Source organism: Tachypleus tridentatus, chromosome 1, assembly GCF_004210375.1.
Source record: "Tachypleus tridentatus isolate NWPU-2018 chromosome 1, ASM421037v1, whole genome shotgun sequence".
NCBI classification, from domain to species: domain Eukaryota; kingdom Metazoa; phylum Arthropoda; class Merostomata; order Xiphosura; family Limulidae; genus Tachypleus; species Tachypleus tridentatus.
This window is the reverse complement of record NC_134825.1, coordinates 49,108,191-49,131,416: the sequence shown is the minus strand read 5'-3', so window position 1 is coordinate 49,131,416 and position 23,226 is coordinate 49,108,191. Positions and strand designations below refer to the sequence as shown.

At 31.3% G+C, this 23,226-nt stretch overlaps 1 protein-coding gene across 3 annotated transcripts in view; it reads right to left on the bottom strand.

Moving 5' to 3' along the window:
* Positions 1-2,638: 2,638 nt before the first annotated feature.
* The window catches only part of LOC143247848 (nuclear pore complex protein Nup93-like), a 52,456-nt gene continuing 31,868 nt past the window's right edge, over positions 2,639-23,226 (bottom strand). For all 3 annotated transcript variants that reach the window (XM_076496410.1, XM_076496397.1, XM_076496403.1), the window contains exons 18-24: positions 18,426-18,544; positions 13,986-14,104; positions 10,770-10,887; positions 9,631-9,714; positions 6,284-6,354; positions 5,727-5,799; positions 2,639-2,964 (exon numbers count right to left, since the gene is read on the bottom strand). In XM_076496410.1, coding sequence (XP_076352525.1) covers positions 2,845-2,964; positions 5,727-5,799; positions 6,284-6,354; positions 9,631-9,714; positions 10,770-10,887; positions 13,986-14,104; positions 18,426-18,544 — 704 coding nt within the window. In that variant the 3' untranslated portion in view covers positions 2,639-2,844. The remainder of the gene's footprint in view (positions 2,965-5,726; positions 5,800-6,283; positions 6,355-9,630; positions 9,715-10,769; positions 10,888-13,985; positions 14,105-18,425; positions 18,545-23,226) is intronic.

Genomic DNA, 23,226 nt, shown 5'->3' with positions numbered 1-23,226 from the left:
GCGAAATTCAAAAAACAAATAATGCACTGTAGTGAATGATATCCTTTATCTTTGGGTTGGGCTCATATTAAACATTCCACGACACCGATAAACTTTGTTAAAATGTATAATTGCTGAACATAATACAAACACATTGAAGTTGTTCAGTATTTCAGAACATCTGGTATGAGTATTAACACTTTTGTTGATAAAGAGAGAACAACGTTTAGACCTTCCTAGGTCATCTTCAAGCTAAGAAAGAGAGTTTGAATGTGACCGTTGACGGACACATGTCTTAGGAGCGAGAGTATAAACAGATACGGGATTGTAAGAGACGTTGCAGGTGGACGTTAGGTTATTAATTAGTATAGGTATAAAGGTTTTCCTTTATGTTGGTTTAATTACTGTATTCTGTAGGAGTGAACCCACAGTACCTTACACATGACCTTTCAGATTGTTAATTGAAAGTTTAACGTGTTCCATTCCTCACGGATATTTCCTTTATCAATAACAACAAATAGTAAGTACCGTTTGTCTGACTTCCAGCACAACTTCACTAGGTGTGGTAGAGTAATTATTACAAGTTGATCTTTATAATTCGTTTGTTCTTTATTGCGAGTTCATTAAATCTAGTTCTTATGCAAACGACGAAACCTCTGAAGTATGCAAACATTACATATATTACTCTTCTGCAGTATGTACTTCATACAAAAGTTCTAAGTTTGAATTTGGGACAGGTTTACTCTAGTTGAGACCATGTTACAAAATTCCACCTGGGTGTAATGTTACTTTACTTGCTGTAGACTGCTCAGTCAAAAAATTTTTCTACTGTCTCGTGAATATATTACAAAAATATATTTCTTAAACTTTGGTGTGATCCACATTTCTCTAAACTATTTACTATTCATACATCAAGTTGCTTCAGGGTAAAATATTTTGTTACAGAGTTCATAATAAGACACGTGTCATACAAAAGTTTAAACAAAATATTACCAATATTTCAGCGAATCCCAATGATTCGATACAATGTGATCTTCAGGATTTTACAAGTTAAGATTATACTAAAACAACATTGCCTTGGAAAAGATGTGGCCACAAAAATTATCACCTGTTTATGTCCTAATGCAGTAGTCATAATATGTTTCGAATAGTTGTGTGGTATTTGTCTACTTTTGAATTGATGACTTTGATCTAATATGTTAAATTACTATAACTTATGTGAATTCACTTTAATTCTTACTCTCGAACTGCTAACTTTAGGCTATTTATTAATTTGTCTTCTGTGTTACAATCCATAATAAGCTGTATTTTCATGAAAAAAAGGCATCAAACAGTGGGTTTTTACTGCAACTCTTATATTGTACCCACATCCCCAAAATTTCAAGCATAATTTTTAATTTTTCTTTGCAGTAAGGGGATAAGAACCTCAGATCCACATTCCGGTATGTTATCACGTTGTCTGTAGTAATCCCTTAATTTTGTACAAACATTTAAATTTCCCACAAATAACAACAAGAATGGTATACTAAACTTTCAAGAAAAGGTTCTGGGGATTGGTCAAAGCAATAATACCATAAATAATATATGTTTGTGCATTTATATATCATTTTCAGTAATTAAAAAAAAAAAAAAAATCGATAAAAATATATTAAATGCACTAGAGGTTACAGAATGTTCAATACGTCTAATTAAACTCAAGTGCTTAACATAAAACATGCAATATACATTTCCTGTGTACACTGTGGTCTACAAAATAATTTTATTATTAATAACATAGGAACAGGTATGATGTAATAAAAAAAGGATCATATGAAACAGAAATAAAAAGAACACAAAGTTCACAGTACAAAAAACCATTTTTTTGAAATTCTAAACTATTTCCTCAATAAAAACAGTCTTCAGTTACTTTCAATGAGTGTTAGGTTCACAAGTACTCTGGGAGCCTGGTATTGATTAAATATAGAAAATTACCTTTAATTATTAAGAAATTTACAGTTTATTATCTATAATTTTCAAATAATGCCTTAACTATATTTGTTTGTTTGGAATTAATCTCAAAGCTACGCAATGGTTAATGCACACCAAGGGTATTGAAACTCAGTTTCTAGCAGACATACTACTGTGCCACTGGGAGATGTCTTAAATGTGAACAGCCCATACAGGATAAATCTAAAATCTTATCCATGACCTGTACAGTGTTTCTAATGCTGATCTTTGAATTATATTAATGAAGCAAATTGTTGTCTTAATACAAACATTAAGATCCTTTTAATGACAAAATAGTAAAAAATACTGGTTTTCTGTAAATAAAAACTTAATGAAATATGATAAAAGTCATATTTAATAACACCTATTATAAAATACAAAGGCACAGATAATAAAATTATTTAACTACCAAATAATTTATTTGAGCTAATGTCTATTTTCAAATGGAAAGTCTGACCTTTGTTTATATTATTTATTGATGTTAAATTAGTATATACTTTCTTGGAGATTACATGGCTTAGTGTTGTAAACCTGTAGTTGGATTGGTTACAAGTTTGAAGCTTCCCCAAAATGCACCCATGTCGACTTGGGTAAGTTAATCAACCTCAGTTGTTTCTAATATTTCTCCTGCTTGCAAATATTTCAATTAGATGATATAACACATAAATCAATGTTATTACTAAAAATGGATTTTATTTTATCTAACATTATTCAGTTTTTACAAAATAAAGTGTTAAAGTTCAAATCTGTACAGTTAAGTTTGAGTTTTTTTTTCATTCCAAAAATCAATATCTTTGAAAAATATACTGATCCTAATTATTTGTTGCATGAAGATCACCAGTAGTAAAAATTGGTTGGTATCCAAAAGTAAAAGTAAAATTAGTTCATGAGAACTTCCATCTGAACCAAACGTGCATTTGTATCTCCTGGCATTCGATATGGAATCATCCCAGCAAATGTTATCAATGCTCTGGCCTGTTTTCGTAGGTGTGTGATATACTACATAAAGAAAAGAAGGAAATTATAATAACAAAGCATCACTTGTTATGGGAAACTTTAGACACCAACCCAGTATCACCAGTTCTAGCCAATATTTTTATGACACAAGTTGAAACACAAGCAATTAACACAGCATTACATCCACCACTATACTGGTACAGATATGTAGATGACACGGTTTGCGGGATTCAAATCTACAGAACACATACTTAATTTTTTCAATCACATTAACTCTATACATCCCAACATTAACTTCACATGTGAACAGGAAGAAAGCAATCAAATATCATTTCTTAACCTCAAAATTACAAGAACTGACACACAATTCAAAACAGAAATCCACCGAAAAATCACCCATACTGGACTATACATTCCTTGGGACTCAGCACATGAAACAAAACAAAACTCAACATACTAAGAAACCAAATAAACACAGCCATAAAACTATGCTCACCAGATAAAATTAACGATGAATTAGACAAAATAAAACAATACTTCATCAACATCAATAAGTTTCCTCCACAAACCGTAGAAAACATTATACGCACACACCTAGACAAAAAGCAAAATCATCCACCAACTAAAGTAAATACAGCTCACAGAATCAAAAAACCACGAAACCATATACTGCTGTATACCATATATTCCGACATCAGCAAACAAATAACCAACATTTGGCAAAATTAGTAACAAAATATGACATTCCAGTTAATACCAAATTTATTCAAAACCAGGCACAAAACTGAGGTCTATACTATGTAAAACTACACTGACAAACACCACACCAACGTTATTTATAAAATACAATGTGATAACTGCCACGACTTCTATATTGAGAAACAAGTAGAAAAATGTAAACCAGATTCAAAGAACATAAAAGTCACCTTCACGTTTTCGAACACTGCAAGTCAAATAAACACAACATAACCATAGAAAACACTCAAATACTAAATAAAGAAACAAACATAAACAAACGCGAAAATTAAAGAAGCCTTACTTATACAACAACTTAAACCCAAAATAAACCAATATAAAGGAACGCCTTTATACCTATATTAATATAATAAAATAAATAAAATTATATATTCAAACATCTAATACCGCCCTCTACATTTCGACACACAGTTACACAACCCCTTTCAAACATGTGGTCAGCTTCGGTCAGTTACCTCTTTCTTTGTGAACCTGACGATAATATTTGTAAAATATGAACAAACACAAACAGATTCTTTCTTTCTATATATTTCTATCAGTTATTGATATATTAATAGAACCAATGAAGAGAGTTTGAGGATGTGCAGCAAATTGAAAAAAACCCATAACTACCACACCATTCAAATATTTAGGGTATAGTGTTAAGGTCAGTCCAACAACTGCACATGAAATACTGAAACCTGGCAAGGCAATTATTAAGAAAGTTACATTTTGCCATGAAATGTGTAACAAATAAACTTTAGTTTTGTATAAATGAGAAGACTGGATCATGTGAAACATATGTGCATGACACAAATATTTGCATTTAGTACATTACACTTGGGAAAGGAAACAATTATGCTAAAACAATAATTTATGAAATTAATGAAAATCATTTTATACAAAGAACATACTACATATTTCAACAGAATATTGGCCTGCTGTCTTTAGCTATGATATACAGTTAAGTATGTAGGGTTTACATACAAAAACAAATGATGTAAAGGTTTAAGAAATGTTATCATGTTACAGTAGTAAAAGGTATAATAGGTTAATATATTAAGTCTGGTGTTAAACACATGAAATCCTAGCTTGCTTTCACAGTTACACTTCACACATCTCACAGTACCATGACTCAAAACATTTTAGTAAGCTGTGAACTTGAAGTAATGTGAAACAATAAAACCAACTATTTGAAAATCATGTTATTTTAATATCACAATGCTTGAAATGTTTGAAAGAAAATGAGGATTTGTAACATTATATTAAGGCTCTTTAAAACTAATGTTACAAAATAATATATAAATTACTCTCTTTACTTCTTTGTTATGCAAATTAAGCATCTGATTATCTATCATACGATCTGAGTCCCCTGCTAGTACAGCAGTAAGTCTACGGATTTATAATGCTAAAATCAGAGGTTCAATTCCCCTTGGTGGACTCAGCAGATGGCCTAATGTGGTTTTGCTATAAGAAAACACACATATAACCTGAAATTGGTGTCATATGATTTTGTCTTACTTGTTAGTTTGAATTGTATCACCGAGTTTGGCTAGGCTTCAGAGAAAAATGCAGATTTCTATCAAGATACAAATAAAAGAATCACAAAATAACGTTGCATCTACAAATGTTTTTAATGTTATCTTCTGACCAAATAATCTACCTACACTGACAAGACCTAAAACTGTTAAACCACTTTCTCTGACATCCTGACTAGGTAAACCAACAACTATAATATAAACAGAAGACTGTTGTCTATCAGTTTACACAACATAATCATAGACCAAAGATCAGCAACACCCTCTGGATGTTATTATTGTTCAACAGAATACAGAAATATTTCAACCCTGTCTGTTTTTATAAAGTTTAAGCAAGGTTCACTGGATCAAAGTTGTTTAATGTAAATACTACTATTGTAATGACGATCTTATATCTCTTAAGATTATTTTATTTCTACTACATATACCAGTTCCCTTCTAGTCTAACACAAGGAGTTAATAACAATAAAAGTGATATCTGAAAAAGAATATTTGATTTTATAATCACTTTATAATCTACTTAAAACTTACCTTTCCTGGTTCTTCTGGACTGGTTTTTTGTTTAGACAGAAATGAAGTTTGGGGGCTTCCTAAACCAGCACTTCTGTGAACATGATATGGATGTAATAATAAAGACATATTCAGTGCAAGATAGAGGTTATTCTAAAACTAACTCTGTTGTATAAATAAAAATACAAGAATATCATTTTAATTTATTGTTAATTAAAAACATGAAACAAATGATGTACTTTTTTGTACAGTTATAATAAAGATCTGAATCCTTGCTAAAGGTGCTATGTGTAGGACATTCTGACTATAAAGCTAAACAACTGTTTTATACAGGTAGCAATAAAAAAACTGTTAAAACCTTATATAACTTAACATTTAAAAATCCACAGTATAAGTGTAAGGTAATACTTAATAGACATACTGGTGTGAAATTTCCAAAATATAAAATCAAGGTAAATAGTTTGCTACAACTTGTTCCCATGACTTTCAACTTTTCATTCACAAGAACTGCCAAATTTTGCAGCTACATATATCTGTTTTAATTCCACTGTTAATTACATAATACAAAGCTTACTTACTTTCTAGATTTGTATTCAGAGTACAGAATGTTCATTGTTGCTAGTAACACATCTGGTAGGTTACGACGAACCTAGAAAAAAGCATATTTATTACACTTGTTATTTCTGAAGAGACAAAGTTCAAAATAAAAACTACTGAAACACATATTAATATTAGAATAAAAAAAATACAAACATTATTTTTAAAAGATAACTTGTTACCTTGATCATATAAAAAAATCATACTTCTCACTGGCCTTCTCATTACTGCAAAGAACCTATTAGGAAATAAAAGCTTTAAAAATATATATAGATATTTGTGTAAGCAGCCATACTATTTTGCTATTCTTTGTGTGACATCAAGTTTAAAACTGAAACTACCTCATAAAGTTTTGCTCCCTTAAAAGAAAAGAATGAAATACAGAGAAAAAACAAACAAACTGAATACAAAAGTTTCATTTGTTCCTATAAACAAAGTGTTAATTATACTTTTGAAGAGTGATGTTTCAGTATCCTTGCTACCCTCACAACTACTTCCTCCATGTGATCATCTATAACTGCAACTACACTGAAATTTCAATAAAGATGTTGATATCAATCTTATATAACAAATTTTAACAAACCTTCCATGAAACTTCTATAGTACACAAACACTGGCTTCCAAAGACACAAAACTCTATTACCTACACTGGAAACTTGAATGGAATGTGGTCAAATTACTATTTCAAAATATTGATCCACAAGCTATATAATGTATTTCTATACTCCCTAAAATACCTTAAAATTAACCACAAGAATAACAGTACATGCTACACTGCAGTATATCTTACAATTATTTATCTCCTTAACTCATCAAATCAACTTCATCATTTGAGCTAAACAGAAATAAATATTTTTAAAAGTTTCACACAGCTTTAAAAAATAACTTAGGGTACAACAGCTGAGACAAATTTAGGTACAACAGTGTTAAAATAATGAATTAGTTGGAAATACTGTTTTATGTTCAATTTTTTATTGTTGTTTTATTTCACAAATACACCAGAATATTCTGTTTGATGATAAAATTCCAGAACTTTCAGTGATGTACAGTCACTTCTGTACTTATGATGTAGTTTTCCTTTTGACAAATGTTAAGACAGAAGCAAGTTAATGCATATAACATTTAGTAATCTTGATGAAAAACTTTGAGTATCTGTTAAGTAATATTTCAGGAATTCAATCTATTTTAGCTCAAAAACTAGCATTTTGAAAACCACAATATTAAAAAAAAAAACATTTATAATTTATATGCAAATTATCACAAAGAAAGATATTTCTACGCCTTTCTGAAAGGCCATTTAACCATAACCTTTTCTTGACCATGTAGGTGGTCCCTAATATCTCATGGATTTTCCATGTTACAGTTGAAGTACTTAAATAACTTGCATGCCATTTAGGATTATCCTTTTATACAGTATCTAACTTTTGTTTTAAAACATCCAAATAAATTTCAGATTTGACCCTGTTTCATATGCATTAACAAACTTCGCTTGCCACTTTATATTGCCAGTTGAAACAGTCAAAAGCAAACAATTAAAAAGACATCGCATTACGACTTTTGGCATCTATGTTCATGGTCAATAGCAATTTATACATCATATATCATGTTTGTAATAAATACTAAGTTTTGAGACATTCAACTAGCTTGTTATCACTTATACTTCTTAAAACTAATTAAATTTTCCTGAAGTGTTATCACAGAATATTCTGTAGATTTCAGATATAAGTTAACACAATAATACACCAAGGAAACAAACGGAGCTAATATAAATTGCAAAAAGTTTTCAGATATATGTTTGGTTCCACCCAAGTGTTAGTCAAACACAGCTGAAAGGACAATATAATAAACATAATAAATTTTTATACACATGTGTAATGTTATAATATTTAAGCTACTTCAGCTAAACACTTGTGGTTTCGTGTTATAGCCTATTATAATTCTAGCACAAAAAAGTGTAATTTATATCTATTTCCAATTTTTTATGGTGGTTATGAGGTTGGTCAAATCAATCGTACCCATACAGATACAAAGGTGAAAATAACTGAAAAGTTTTTCTCAAAAAAAAAATTCACATGTGAAATTTGACAATTTTCTGATGCATAAAAGTATTTTTATTCTTAAAATCAAAATTATTTTGTAAGTTGAATAGTCAACGTTTGAAAAGAAAAATGCATAAGCAAACCATCACTTTTAAAATCTTAAGAAATAATTTAAAAAAAGCTAATATGAAAACTATATAATGTTTACTGATTATATGTAAAATTTTGTGAAGATATGCAAACTTTATTAAAGGTCATAAAATGAAAACTACAACAAGCATAAAATGGTTTTGAGGTCAGTCCCTGGTACCAAGCCCATAGTCATGGAATTAATAAAGTCACTGGCAAAGAATGAAAATGACTCGAAAAAATAAGACGTGTATCATTATAATGATATTTCTGAAGGTTGATAGTGTCATATCAAATACAAACCTATACTTTGTAATGAATGTAAAAAATGTAAAAAATTAATAAATGCATAATTTACAGGCAAGACTCTTTGAGACTGTGCAAAAATAAAAGTTGAAACATGTTTTTGTAAGATACGCTAAATAAATGTTATTTTAAAATACTAATTCTGATATATCTCTGAGTGAAAAGTTTTTTGAAAGACTTAGAAATATATTTTTGACTAAAGTTTGAAAACATTTGATGTCAAATTTGCATCTTTATTGTAACAATATTGTTGAATATTGTATACAAAATGTAATAGTAGGCACTAAAATGTGCAAGTCTTCTTGCATTTAGGTCATAATTTATAAAACCTTAACTAATATTAAGCCTAAGTTTGATAAAGAGATATATTAACACAATACAGTCCTAACTAAGCTAAACCATACTGTACTTAATACTATCAATAAATAAGGTTACAATATTATTGTACTAAATGGTTAACCCTGTTTTTGTAATTCCTTCATTCACAGAGCAGTTGCAGTGACTTGTTCATTGAGCTTTCCAGTTCTCTGGCACAAGCAAACAATTGCACTGTTTTACTGAGTAAAATTCTTAGTGCACATGCTTGTAAGGCATAACAGCAGCAGAATTATAGTATGACAAAATTTAAGTGTCAGCAATTAGAATTCTTTCGTATTATTCTAGAAATCTTCTATTTAAAGAAATACTGTTACAATAAATACACTTGAGCACAAACATCTTGGGGGTCTCTGTTAATCTATTATAATAATACTCAGTTTTTGTTTGTCATGATAAATTGAGTGCTACTTACTATCTAAACATGTATACTCAGCACAAATCACTTTTGTAACAGACACACAAAGTGCTATTCTCACCTCCTCAGGATAATGTAGAAAGGCTCTAGCCTTCTGTTCCACATCTTCTGTTTGAAAAGGCAACAGCTTCAGCTTTTGTATTGTCTACAAATAAAGTAGAAAATGACATTCACTATTTTGACATTTTCATTTAAGTTAAATTATAAAATTATTACAAAACCATATATCATCAAAACCCTTTTGATCACAACTGTTTTGTTTCCTTGTAATTAATTAAGACTTGAAACACTAAGTAATAATTATCAATTAAAAGGTACTGTTTGTTGTAATTAGAATACATACGTCAAATTTTAACACCTGACTGTTTACGTTATTCCATTATGAAGAAATGTTTATTTTGTATAAGTTATCCCAGGTGTAGTTATAACAACCTGAACAGTATAATTTTTTCTATTAACATGGTATATTTTGGTACAAAATTTAAGATTACTTTTACTTGAACTACTAATTATGGTTAAAACAAAAACAAAATAAAAAGGTAAACTACCATATTTTGCAACAAAGTTATTTAATTATACATTTTATTTAATATTATTTTCAAATGCAATAACCATAAAAAACAAACCTATTTACATATTTCAAAAAGTTCATTTTTAAAACTGTTTAGTTACGAGTGGAAATGTGACCCACATTATTGTAAAGTACCACAGCACAACAGTAGACAACCTTAAAATACTCATTCAGAATACATGAAAGTTAGCATCATTACATTTATGACTGGCATTGCTACAATAATTATTTTAAAAACAAAACCACAATAACCAGAGCACTTTTGAAAGTGCTCGGGTAATAGTTTTTTTTTTTTTTATCTATTTCTATAAAGACTTCTTGAACCTATGCGTTTTTCTAACATCATGAATAATTAATTTAGTTAGCTGCTGCTTAAAGGGGAAAATAAAATTCTGTTGGGACAAATTATTTTATAAAAATAACCTCTTATTAACATTTTCTCATTAATAAATCTTTCAAAAAATCACATGTTTTTTAACTTATAAAAAGAGAAGATAGAAATATTTTTATTTCAAATTATGGTTAAATGATTTTAGGCCTGCTCATTTCCTTCTGAAATGGTATAGCAAAAAAGTAAAAGAAAGTGGATTCCACAAGGACATACTGATAATCAAATTCCTACTACTTACATCTAAAGCTTCAGAATACCGTTTGGCATGATACTGGTTGAAAAATGTCATCAAATCAAGAAGAAGGTAACAAGTTCCTGTAGTCTCTCTACTACCAGAATGACCATGAGTTTTATATCTATATATACAAAAAAACATGCAGAAGAAACTGTAATATTTTAAAATCTCTGATGGAAATTCTTTGTTAGTGAACTATGTGACAAGTTTGAATGCATTAAATGGCTTTTTATAACTCACCATTATACATTTACATCTTTACTGAACACAATCAGAACATTGGTCATGTTTGCTAATTATGATGTAGAAATGTCAATGCCAGAAACACAGAAACAATACAATGATTAATACACAAAACAATACAAACATCCCACCATAAGTAGCCAATAAGTACAAAGTCAATCTTACAAGCGTATGGTTATTGCCCACTGTAAGACTGTATAGCACTATCAAGTTTAAATACTTTTATTCAAATCTGAATTCATTCAGTTAACAGGAATTCAACATTTAGTTGTAGATCTTCGAAAAATCAGGCTTACTTATATAGTGATTTTTTGTATGTTTTGTGTATTGATACCCACCTTGTTTATGTAGTTTTTAAGAATGCCATCCCTAAATCATATTTAATATTTGTTATTACTTATTTATCCCTTTTTCTCAAAACAGTTTCATTGAAATAGGTTGATAAGTGAAGATATATTTTATTTTTATAATTCAATGATAATATATATTGTTAATATAACATCAGTTTTGTCAGTCTCTAATTTTGGATTATACTGGGGGCCATGAAGCTGGAACGGTTCCTCTGGGACAGTACAACTAACCCTAAAGTGCTGGACTGATGTAAACCCATTCACAGGTCAAAAACCATGTCATTCTGTTTGTTGACTTCTTGATTTATTGTTCTATATTTTAAGAAAGATAAGTTTATGTCCATATATAAAAAGGATACTAATTGAAATGTGACTGTATTCTACAAAATACTAGTCCACTAAAACACAGGAAAGACTATAGATCAGTTTTTTATTATTGGATATGTAACGTGACTGCACATGCACTGCATTAATAGAAGTTATGTAACGTTAGCTAGAAATGACAAGGTCAATATAATAAAAAATAATAAATATATATCTTAGTATATAGCATTATGAGACTTAAGCTACTTAGACTAAAAATCTGTATTTTTCTATAATAATTTGTGTTCATTCTAAAACAAAAAAAGCATAATTTATATGTATTTCCTAATATTTTATGATGTGTACAAGGTTCATCAAGTGACATACCCCACATAGTACAGAAAATAACAAAATATAATGTCTTACTGAAAACAAACAGTTGAAATGTATTTAAAAGATTTTAGAGATTATGCAAGTAATAGTTGAGAGTTTTGGACAAATAATAGTTTTTTAATCACAACATGAAATCACTTTGCATTGAGACTAGTAACGAAAGATTCTATTTTCACAAATAAATCTTTAGTAAAAATATTTCATAAAAATTGATTTTTTTTATACAAAATACTTATAATCTTTACTAAAAGTCTACCAAATTTTGTGAAGATGCATATATTGCATCAAAAGTATAGTGCAAATACTTAACATGAGCAAATATGTAGACAAACTTGCATATAATGAGCATATGGCAAAAAGGTTAAAGGAATATTTACAAAACCTACTGCTTCCAACTGCACCCCAACTCACATATTGTGCATACAATCAACCCTACCACATGCTGAGGTCATGTCAATTAATAAGGACGACATTATACAAATTCTAGGCAACGAAGTATGATATCACATATAAACATACAGCTTCCAGGCTTGGCCCCACTGAAACTTTGAACAAAAGTACACCACCGTATAATGTATTGTTTTGATAATTTAAAAACTAGTGTTTCTAAACTCAAACATCAATAACATTTATACAGATCTGTCAGATGTATAAATACTTGACCTTCTTGATAGCTTGAATATTAAATTGTTATTCTTTCTTTATTTGCTTTTTTGTATTGTTGTTTTGGCAGATTTATGTAATGAAGAGTCTCAAATGGCCATTATATAAGAAACCTGGGGTTCCAACTCATGACCAGAAATGAAACCTGTGAAACACTCAATAATAGCAATTAGAGTTCAAATAAGATTATTACTCAAGTTTGAATGAGATTGGATGAATTGGTTTTCTTAGCCAATCCCTACACACTAACCACTACCATGCTTAGTCATAGCTTGTCCACAGTTGCTCTTAAAATGCTTTTCTGTCATACTAAGACCAACATGAAAAGTTCATTATTTTTTGGCTAGCATGAATGAATAAAGGAGAAGGAACACTTCAGCTAGTTCAAAGTTCTCCCTCTTTGGCAACATTTTTCAATGATGTTTGGAGTCTTACAAATTGAGAAACACCTTGAAAATGTAATTAGATGCTCAAATAAGGCTATAAATTAACTTTAACATTTATTTGTAAGCATCATAACATAAACTGAATGCAACAAACACTTTTCTTTTCTTGGTCTGACCCTACATACCAAGCACCACTTAGTGATAGAGGAGTTTTAGGAAAATTAGATTATACTGGAATATAAAGTTTATTGTCTGCACTTCCTTTGAATGCAAAACCTTGATATTTTGGACAGATACAGTCCATAAAACTTCAAATCCAGAACACAACAGTTACTGCAACTGAAACACTAAGATTGCACAATGATTATTAATTATGAACTGCACCAAAAATATAAATAAAAATACAGAACATTTCCATGTTAGCTTTGAAACAGTTCTACAGGTAGTTCAGAAAGGTTTTAGTGAAAAGTTCTAAATTTTAGAAGATGCCCAAATTCTGTTGACATTAAAGTTCTCACCATATCTTTGAGGTAAGCAAAACTAAATTTTCAAATTATCTTAGGAAGCAATGAACAATTACAACTTAACTAGTCTTGTATGCATTCCCAATAATGAAAATAGTTTAAACAGATTTTTATCTCAAGATGAATACATTGTAAAAGCATAATGAATTAGGTTCTTTTGGGTCATTCTCTTGTTTTTTGTGGGATGTGTCTCTCTGAAAAGTTTTCTCTACTCAATAATTTGGTATATTATTTTTTACTGTATTAGACATGTCATTAAGAAATACACACAAAAGCTGTTGAATAAGATTAAAATAGTAATTAATACTGAAACTATAATATACTTAAAAAGTCATTAGAAAAAATATCAAACCAAACCTTTCAGCGATATCAAGGGCCATACTCTCTAATCGGTCTCGAGTAGATCCTGGAATTTTAACTTGTGGTACAACTTGGCTTAAAAGTTTGTTCAACATTTCTAAGACTTTCTCATGTTTCTGGGAAAAATCAAACATTAAAAGTGTAACATTTCTTTAAATAGATGCACAGTGTATTAAGTTAATAGAAGGGTAAAATTAACTACACAAAAAAGATAAAAAGTCATAAACTGTCATACTGTAAAGTAATAAAATTGGGAATGAAGTGCTGACATAATAATAAGATGTCAGACAGAAAAGGAAAATTACAAAAGAAACAAATCTTGATTATTATCTTATCTCAAGGGATGATTGGTTCTGAACAAATACAACCTAAATTGTAAGTTTTAACATGTTTCAATTTTCTCTGTCAATTACACTAAATAAATGTCACAAACTTACAAAATATAGGTTCAAAAATATTTTACTGCAATTTATACATGTGCAGTCAGAAACTGAAAGGTGCCAACCTGTCTGGATAAGATTAATCTTATGAGTACAGATGGAAGGTCAAAGTGTCTACATAATAACCTTTTTACAGTGTTACACTGAATATATAATCAAACAGCTTTATTACCAACAGATGCCAATAATCTTGGCATGAAAAAATAGTTTATAACTCAATTTAGTGAGTCACACTGTATGGTGAATGCAGCACTATTTAAATTAAATGTTTGTGATGTCCAAATACAAAGTCTAAAGTTTCTTACAAATTAGGAACTCAAAGCACCAATATCGAATAAGCTAGAATATCAAATAATAATCTCCTATCTTTTCTACTTGCTGAGCTATTGCCACTTGTACTGAACAAACAGTGGCCCTGCACACCTCTTTCCATTTTTTGGAAAAATATGCTTATGTACACTTACCTCTGGTTTTGATGTGTGAGTAACAAACTGAAAGCTCAGAATGTACCCCCAGTGGCTTTGTCAGCTTAACTGAATTACTCAGTGTCAAACTCATTTTTCAAAGCTCAAAGTTGAAAAAGTAAGATGAAACTTTAGAGAGCTCAAAATTTCATATTTTTGAGACATAAATACAGCATTGGTTACTAAGCTTGATAAATTATAGTGGAATGCTTTGGTACTAATATAGTAATTTATGATTTTTGATTGTTTCAAATTTATGTATAAAACTAAGAACTTTAAAAAATTAACAATTTATTTTAAATAGTAATAATATATTAAAATTGAAATATGATTGTATTTTAAAAAATACTAGTCCACTAAAATATAGCCAAGACAGGTCACTTTGTAAAGGTTAGTTTTATATTCTTTGCAACAGTAACATGAGTGTATGTGCACCATGTCATTGTAATATCTGTGGTTAATGTTAGCCAGCAATGGCTGATAAATATATATAAATATATAATGTTATGAAGTTCATGCTATTCTGATTAACTATTAATGTGTTTGAATTACAATTTGTAGTCATTCTATAACAATAAAAGAATAGCTTAAACTTATTTCACAATTTTTTAATGGTGGTTAAGAGACTGATCATATCTACCAAACATACACAGAGGTTCCAATGGTGAAAATTACAGATAAAATTGTTTTTTTCTTAAAGAAATATTTTATAATTATCTAGACTTCATAAAGATTTCACATGTGAACTTTTTTGACACATAAAACTATTTTTAATCTTAAAAAGGAAATTACTCTGAATATTGTATAGTCAACATCCTGAAATAAAAAAAAAAAAATCTTCAAATACTTAATTCAAATACCTGATATTTTGTGTTTAAAAACATTTTTATGTTTACCAATAACTTGTAAAATTTTTTAAAGATATACATACATTATCAAAAATCATAGTTTAATAACTTGTGGTTATGAGCTGGGTGAATTCCACCCAACCTGTAATGGAAAGGTTAGCTCTATATGCATGGAGTAAGCCTACTGGAACAATCCCATATTGGTGAATTTTAAAATAATTCTGAATTTACTCCATGCATGTTTAAAAGTTTTGGCAAACCTTTACTCAGTATGAAAACTCTGATCTACACAAAAATCAGATTTTTTAAATAAAGGATTTTACCAAACATTTGTCTGTAAATTTACAAAGTCAGTCTGATTTAGACTCTGAGTAGTCTCGACAGAAAGTATTTTTAATGTTGAGGTAAAAAAAATACTTTTTTCATCTAACAGCTTTCATATTTCATTCATACAACCTTAGGAATCTCCTAAATAAATATCAAGTTGTTTGTTTACACATATTTCCTCTCCTTTCTTTTTACCCTAACACTAACTACAGCAAAATTACTTGTACAGAAAGTTTAAAAATATGAGAAAAAATGAAAAGTTCACTTTGTTGTTTTGTTATAATATTGCAATGAACAATTAGTTATTTTTCCTAACAGCTTTAGGCTTTTAACCTTTTCACAAACTCTTTCATTTAGTTCTATCATTTTATTCCTTTATGAACAATGTCTAACCACTAAATCAGTACAATAAAGCAATAAACACTAGATGAGAACATTGCTTAAATTAAGATAAACAAAATATTAAATTACATAATGCATGAGTAGCTCAGGTTCATGCCACTCAGAGAATTTTTTTCCCATTTAAGCTTTCTACCTAACCTAATAAGTTGCTTCTATTTTACAGTTTCCTTACTTTTGTAGCAATATAAAATACATAAAAACAAGAAACTGGGTACCTACATATAGGTTCTCGCACTACATTATTGATACTTTATCAAAACATAACCTTACCATTTGGTAGTGTCATTTGCAGCATGTAATTTTTTTTTTAAAATCAAATATGCAATTAACAACAAAAAATATTAATATGCAAAAATAAAAAAATTATCCTAAAACTATTATATTTTAGCTGGCTTTCTAACTAAACTATGAGTAAGTTATAGTAATTTGAAAAATTGATCCAGGTGATATCAACAGCAGCAACAATGAAACTAAGTTATATAATTCAAAAATTGTCATCAGAATGAGTTAGCTGTATAAGGAAATCAATAGATTAAAACTTTTCTCTTTCTGTTAGTTATAAATATTCCAACAAACATTTGCCTCTTTCATTTTAGAATTTGAGCAAAGCTATTTGAGTTCTATCTGCAACAGCCGTTCCTAATTCAGCAGTGTAAGATTAGAGGGAAGGAAATGATCTTATAGTTGATTTCTCAATAAAGCAAGAATAACAGATGGTATATATTTACATAAGAGTATAATTTATCCCAAGTTCAGTGAGAAATAAAGGGGTAGAAAGAATATTTAAAATAAGAAATTCAGAGCAATTTATAAAAAGAAATGTGAAACTGAAATTCTATTTAAATATATTCCTTTGAAATTAAAATCTGAATTATAAACTATGTTTGATGCTATGTTTATTAACATACATTGATAATAAAGTTATAATATGCACACTTTGTCCCCGACAAACATATAAAGGGTTAATATTATAGTAGTTTAAAACATTCCATTTTTTCATGTGTTATAATATTTTGTTTTAAACTGTTCATTTCCAATAAATATTAATAATAGTTTGAGCCACCAACATTATTACAAAAAAATAAACCAATAGTGCTTCACATTTCAATAGCAAAAAACAGTCTAGCCTTAAGAACAAAATTTCTAGTTTTTTGACTTATTTATTTGTTATAAAAGTAACAAAAATGCAAAATTAGAAGGCTACTAGGTGACAATAAGAAAACCTAAATTAAAAATTATATAAAATATTTCTCATTACACTTTATCATGCCTTTTGCCCAATTAAAAGTGTTACTATTTATTGACCTCAGTGCATGTCTTTTGATAAATGACTGTTTAAATACAGATGTAAAGCAATAAAACTAAACAAACTCATATTTAAAAAAATCTATTAACTCTGGCTGTAAAAATAAATAGTGTGTTACACTATGCAGCCATTCTAGAAAGAACAAGCAACTTTTATTTCATATTTGCACAACTTTTAACTTTATCCTACATTGCTGATTTCACTACAGTTAATATTATGGTAGAGAAAAAAGGAGATATAGATTTACTGGAAACAACTTGTGATTTTCACTTACAAGGTTCTAGTGGTTATTTGTACAAAACATGAAAACTATATTTTTATTTTTAGCATGAAAATCACCTCACTCATAATGACTCAGTGAAGGCTTCATAAATTCACAAACAAATCATTACTAAAAATACTTCATTAATGTCTCCCATGAACAATGGCTTAAACTAAGGATTTTGTTATTATTTGCTCATTTGAAATACAAAGTTGTTTTCAAAACACATTACTTTTCCACATATAGCAACTACTAGTACAATAGTAATATGTTATCTACCAGAAAAAAGTATTAGTTTTATACTGGCACAAGTTACTTAAAAACATGCAACACTTACATTCTTACACAGCTTTATCTGTAAGAAATTCCTTAAAAGAAGGAAACTTACTTTGGCTAGATCATAGAGCTTGACAGCATCTTCATAGAGTCCCTTATTTTCACTGTCCACAGCAACAACTTCAACAATTTTCTGGACATCTCCTTGAAATTTGTCAATTAATCCTGGCTGAAATAAACACTCCATACATTTTGAATGCTGAATATCAAAACTTGTATCTAGGTAAATAGTTACTGAATATAAATTTTGAATATTGCCCATCTGCCTACTGTTTACACTTAACATCACCCTATATTAATTTTTGTTGTATGTGCACTTATCTGTTTACCTGTAATCTCCCCCCACAGTTTTAAGAGTTAGCAGAAACAAACTTGTATTATGGACTTGAGGGGTACGAAGGTGCATCCTTATCTATATGGGTTTGTCCTACACCAAGTGGAGCTAAAACATGTCCATAAAGTCACCCAGGCACCATACAGGATTAAGTGTAGGTTTTTCAGGATCACTAAACTTGAATTTGGAATCAGAGTTTCCATTCTTGGTTTTCCTCAGGAACCCAGGGACATCATGTTTGAAACTCTTCATATCCTATCTAACAAGTTAATGGGACTAAACTTAGCACACATGATTAGGTATACACACAGGCAGATGTACTAAACAGGTATTTTTGGTGGTAAAGACCTGTTTCAAGGTAGGTATAGAAGGAATTGTGGGTAATTTAGGTTGGTTGGTTGATTTGGTGTTTTATGGCAGAAAGCAGCTGGGCTATCTGCACCAAATGTCCAGTAAAAAAGTTAAAATTAGAGTAAAATTAGGAAATTTATAAAAGGAATTTAAGGTAAAATAAAACAAAGTAAAAAAAAAGCATAAAACATATGTTAACATCTAGTCTACAGCATTAAGAGAAAAACTACAGTGATATAAGTGGTAGAGGACTTTCTGTAGCATAACTGTAATTATCTGAATTCACCAGGAAGACTAATAGATAAGTACAAAAACCACCATCAGTTACCTGAAGTTGGCCTTTCCAGTCCTGGTTCTGAGTTGTTTGATGTTATAGATATTTCAAAAAGTAAAGTAAGAAAAAATTTAAAAGACTTGTGGCAAAATTTTAATAACAACTTACCAGGGACTAACAAGCAGTTTGAACAGCAGCATTAGTCACCTGAAGTTGGCTTTTCCAGTCCTGGTTTCGAGTTATTTGACTTTACAGCCATTTTCTAATTTCAAATCGAACTAGATGGACTGCAATTCTTAAAAGGGAATCTCACTAAAAAAATGTCTAATGTATAAATTAAGAAACGTAAATAGCATTGAAAAGATTAATGGCCTTTCAAAAACTAGAAACTTTTCCAAGGTGGACAGTATCACCATCACCAATAACACTGTATAACGTCATGGACAAACCTTGGGACAGAATATGGTGAAAATGGCACCGTCATTGAGAGTCATAACAACAGCAAGAAAGTAAAACGTGGTTTACTGTGATCTGAGTATCACACAGACTACACAATGGTGCATCAGTTCCAGATAAAATAAAATAATAAGCTAAAAAAATTGTGACCAATGTGTAGTATAGTTAGAACAACTTCCTCTTTCCAATCCTTACAGAAGCAAGACAGCCAAAGCCCAACAGAGGGTTTTATTTGGAAAAGCTTGTTGTCACGTTGCTCATTCCAAGTCGAATGCCAACTGGCACAGAGCTGAGTCTTGAATACAGGACCATAATCCATGTATGGAACAGGCACAGCAGTGATAGATTTATCTGCGGCGTCAGGAAGCTCGTTCCCACAAGTACCAACATGGCCGGTATCCAGAAAAAACTGGATAGAAGTAGATGTTAAAGACAATTGGGCCAGTCAGTTTTGAATATTGGCAAGAACAGGGTGTGAACTAATGTGAAGCAATTCCAGGGCCAGGAGAGAACTAAGTCAGTCAGTATAAATTGTGAAGTTTGAGTACTGCTTAGCTTCTATGTGATCCAGGGCAAGAAAAATGGCATACAGTTCAGCAGTGAACACAGAAGCTGTAGAGGGGATTCTGCATGCAACCACCAAACCACAACAAACCATGGCAGAGCCCACACAGTAACCTGATTTCGAACCATCTGTATAAATAAGAATGGAAGGATGGTTTGAAAGATGTTCAGCAAATAACAGACAGTATTTCCCATCAGGAGTATCTGCTTTTCTCAGATGACTTAAAGATAGGTCACATTGGGGGACCATAAGAAGCCATGGTGGGATGGGTTGACCAGTGGATACAGCAATGCTATCCAAAGACAGACTCAATTCATCCAACTGCACCTGGATACAAAGGCCAAAAGGAACAATGAAAAAGTATGGCCCACCGAGGAAGGAAAACACAATCCCAGGTGGTATGATTTGGTAAGAAAAGAAGTTTGAAGCATAAAGGTAAAGACAGCTGCAAACAGAGGAGGTGCAAAAAAAGGTTCATAAGACTCTATGAATAAGCTTTGAACTGGGGAAGTGCAGAAAGCCCCAGTGCAGAGCCAAAGTCCTTGATGATGAATAGGGTCCATCATCTTTAAAGCCAAAGTCCTGGCACAGCCATGAACCAGTGATCCATAGACGAGTTTCGAACGAATAAGAGCACGATATGTCTTTAGCATAGAACATCGATCTGCTTCCCAGGTGGTGGAAGAGAGGACACGGAGGAAGTTCAGTGCTCTTATACATTTGACCCGTAGCTGCTTGATGTGTGGTATAAAGATCAGCTTACAGTCAAAGATAAGCCACAGGCAGCACAACTTTGCCAAATACGGAGTTCAGGATCAGTGTGAATACTCAATCAGCAACAAAAGTGCATGCAAATAGTTTGAGAGAGAGAGAGAGAAGTTAAATCCCTTTGCCATGGTACACTTCAATAAACAACTGAGAGCAGTCTGTAGCTGCCACTCACTATATACCTCATGTTCGATGACTGACAGGAGATATGAAAGTCATTGACATAAAGCCTGTTTGCAATAGTGTTCAGTGATGGCATTAATCTTTATACTGAAAAGTGTGACACTCAAAACACAGCCCTTAGGGACTCCAAGCTCCTGTAGAAAAGAACAGGAAAATGTTGAACCCACACAAACTTGGAATTGCCTGTCCATTAAAAAATTGTTTAATAAAAATAAGCAAATGGCCACATAACTCATATATATATATATATATATATATGGAGGCCTCACAAAATGCCATACCTCCAGGATGTATCATAAGCCTTCTCAATATCAAAAAATACTGATACAAGATGTCGTTTGAAAAAAGCTTCTCTGATGAACTTTTCAAGTCGAATCAGGTGGTCCATGGTGGAGCTCTGTCATTGGAACCACACTGGATGGGTGAGAGGAGGTTGTTTGATTAGAGGAACCAAATGAGATGATCATTGACCATCCTCTCTAAGGTCTCACAGAGACAGCTCGTCAAAGTAATTGTACAGTAGTTTGAAGGAATCTTGGGATACTTTCCAGGCTTAGAGAAAGGTAGGAAAATAGCCTGGCGCCAGACATCAGGAAAAACGTTCTCTTGCTAGATTCGGTTAAAAACCAGTAGATGAATAGTAAGAAAAGCAGGAGATAGATGGCACAGCATTTCATAGGGTACATCATCAGGTCCAACAAATGAAGGGCCACTTTAAGTTCCACCAGTGTAAAGGGATGATTATAGTCATAGAAACAATCAGCTTTAAAGGACAGAGGTGTTTGCTCTGCCTGAGTCTTGATGGCTAAGAAGGTGGAGGAAAAAGCAGAAGTACTAGATACCCAGCAAAAGCTTTCAGCTAGAGTATCAACAATGCTCTGGGTATCAGCTATTTCCTGGCCATCAGAGATCAAGATTGAGAGGGGGATTGAATTATACTTCCCACTGACCTTTTGAATCTTATCCCGTATGACTTTGGAACTGGTGGTAAAAGATGTGCTGGTTGTGAACTTAATCCAAGATTCCTTCTGGCTTTGACATCTTACCCACTAAGCATGTGCACAGGCCTGCTGGAAAACAATGCAGTGCAAGAGTGTGAGATACCTACAAAAAGTATCCCAGGCTCATTTTTGGGCCTTCCATGCCCCGTGGCAGACAGGATTCCACCACGGACAAAGATATCAGGGAAACATGTCAAGGTTTTGGGAATACACTCACAGCTGCCTGTATAATACAGTCAGTTATTGTTGCTACACAGTCATCTATTGATGGCTGATAAATAATGGCAGGATCAAGTTCTGCAAGAGCAGTGAAAGAAGACCAGTTTGTTTGATCCAGCTTTCAACATGGTACACAGGTGGGGTGGCATCAACTACAGCCAATCTCTCTCAAAATTATAGGAAAATGATCACTGCCTCATGGATTATTGTCAACCCTACAAGAAAAATGGGAAAATAGTGAAGGCGAGCCAACTGAGATGTCAATAGCAGTAAAGGACTGACTAGGTGCATGAAAATAAATAGAAGAACCAGTACTGAAAAGAGAAAGGTTGCAATCAGAGAGCATATGCTCTATGGAGAGACCTCTACCATCAACATCAGCACTTCCCCAGAGAAGATGATGTCCATTAAAGTCCCACAGGATTAAAAATGGAGATGGCAACTGTTCAATAACAGCATCAAGGTCTGATTGATCATAGGTCTCTCCAGGTTACAGGTAGAGAGAACAAAGAGTAATGGTACAACCCAAGGAAACATGGATGGCTAGAGCCTCCAAGGTTGTGTCGTGTGGCAAAGACAGGGAGGGCACATGCTGATCAACCAACAATGCCACCCCTCCATGCACTGGTCCATCACACAGCCTGTCATTTCTTTACAAGAAAACTGCCAAAAGATGACTGTATTGGCAGGTTTCAGAAATGT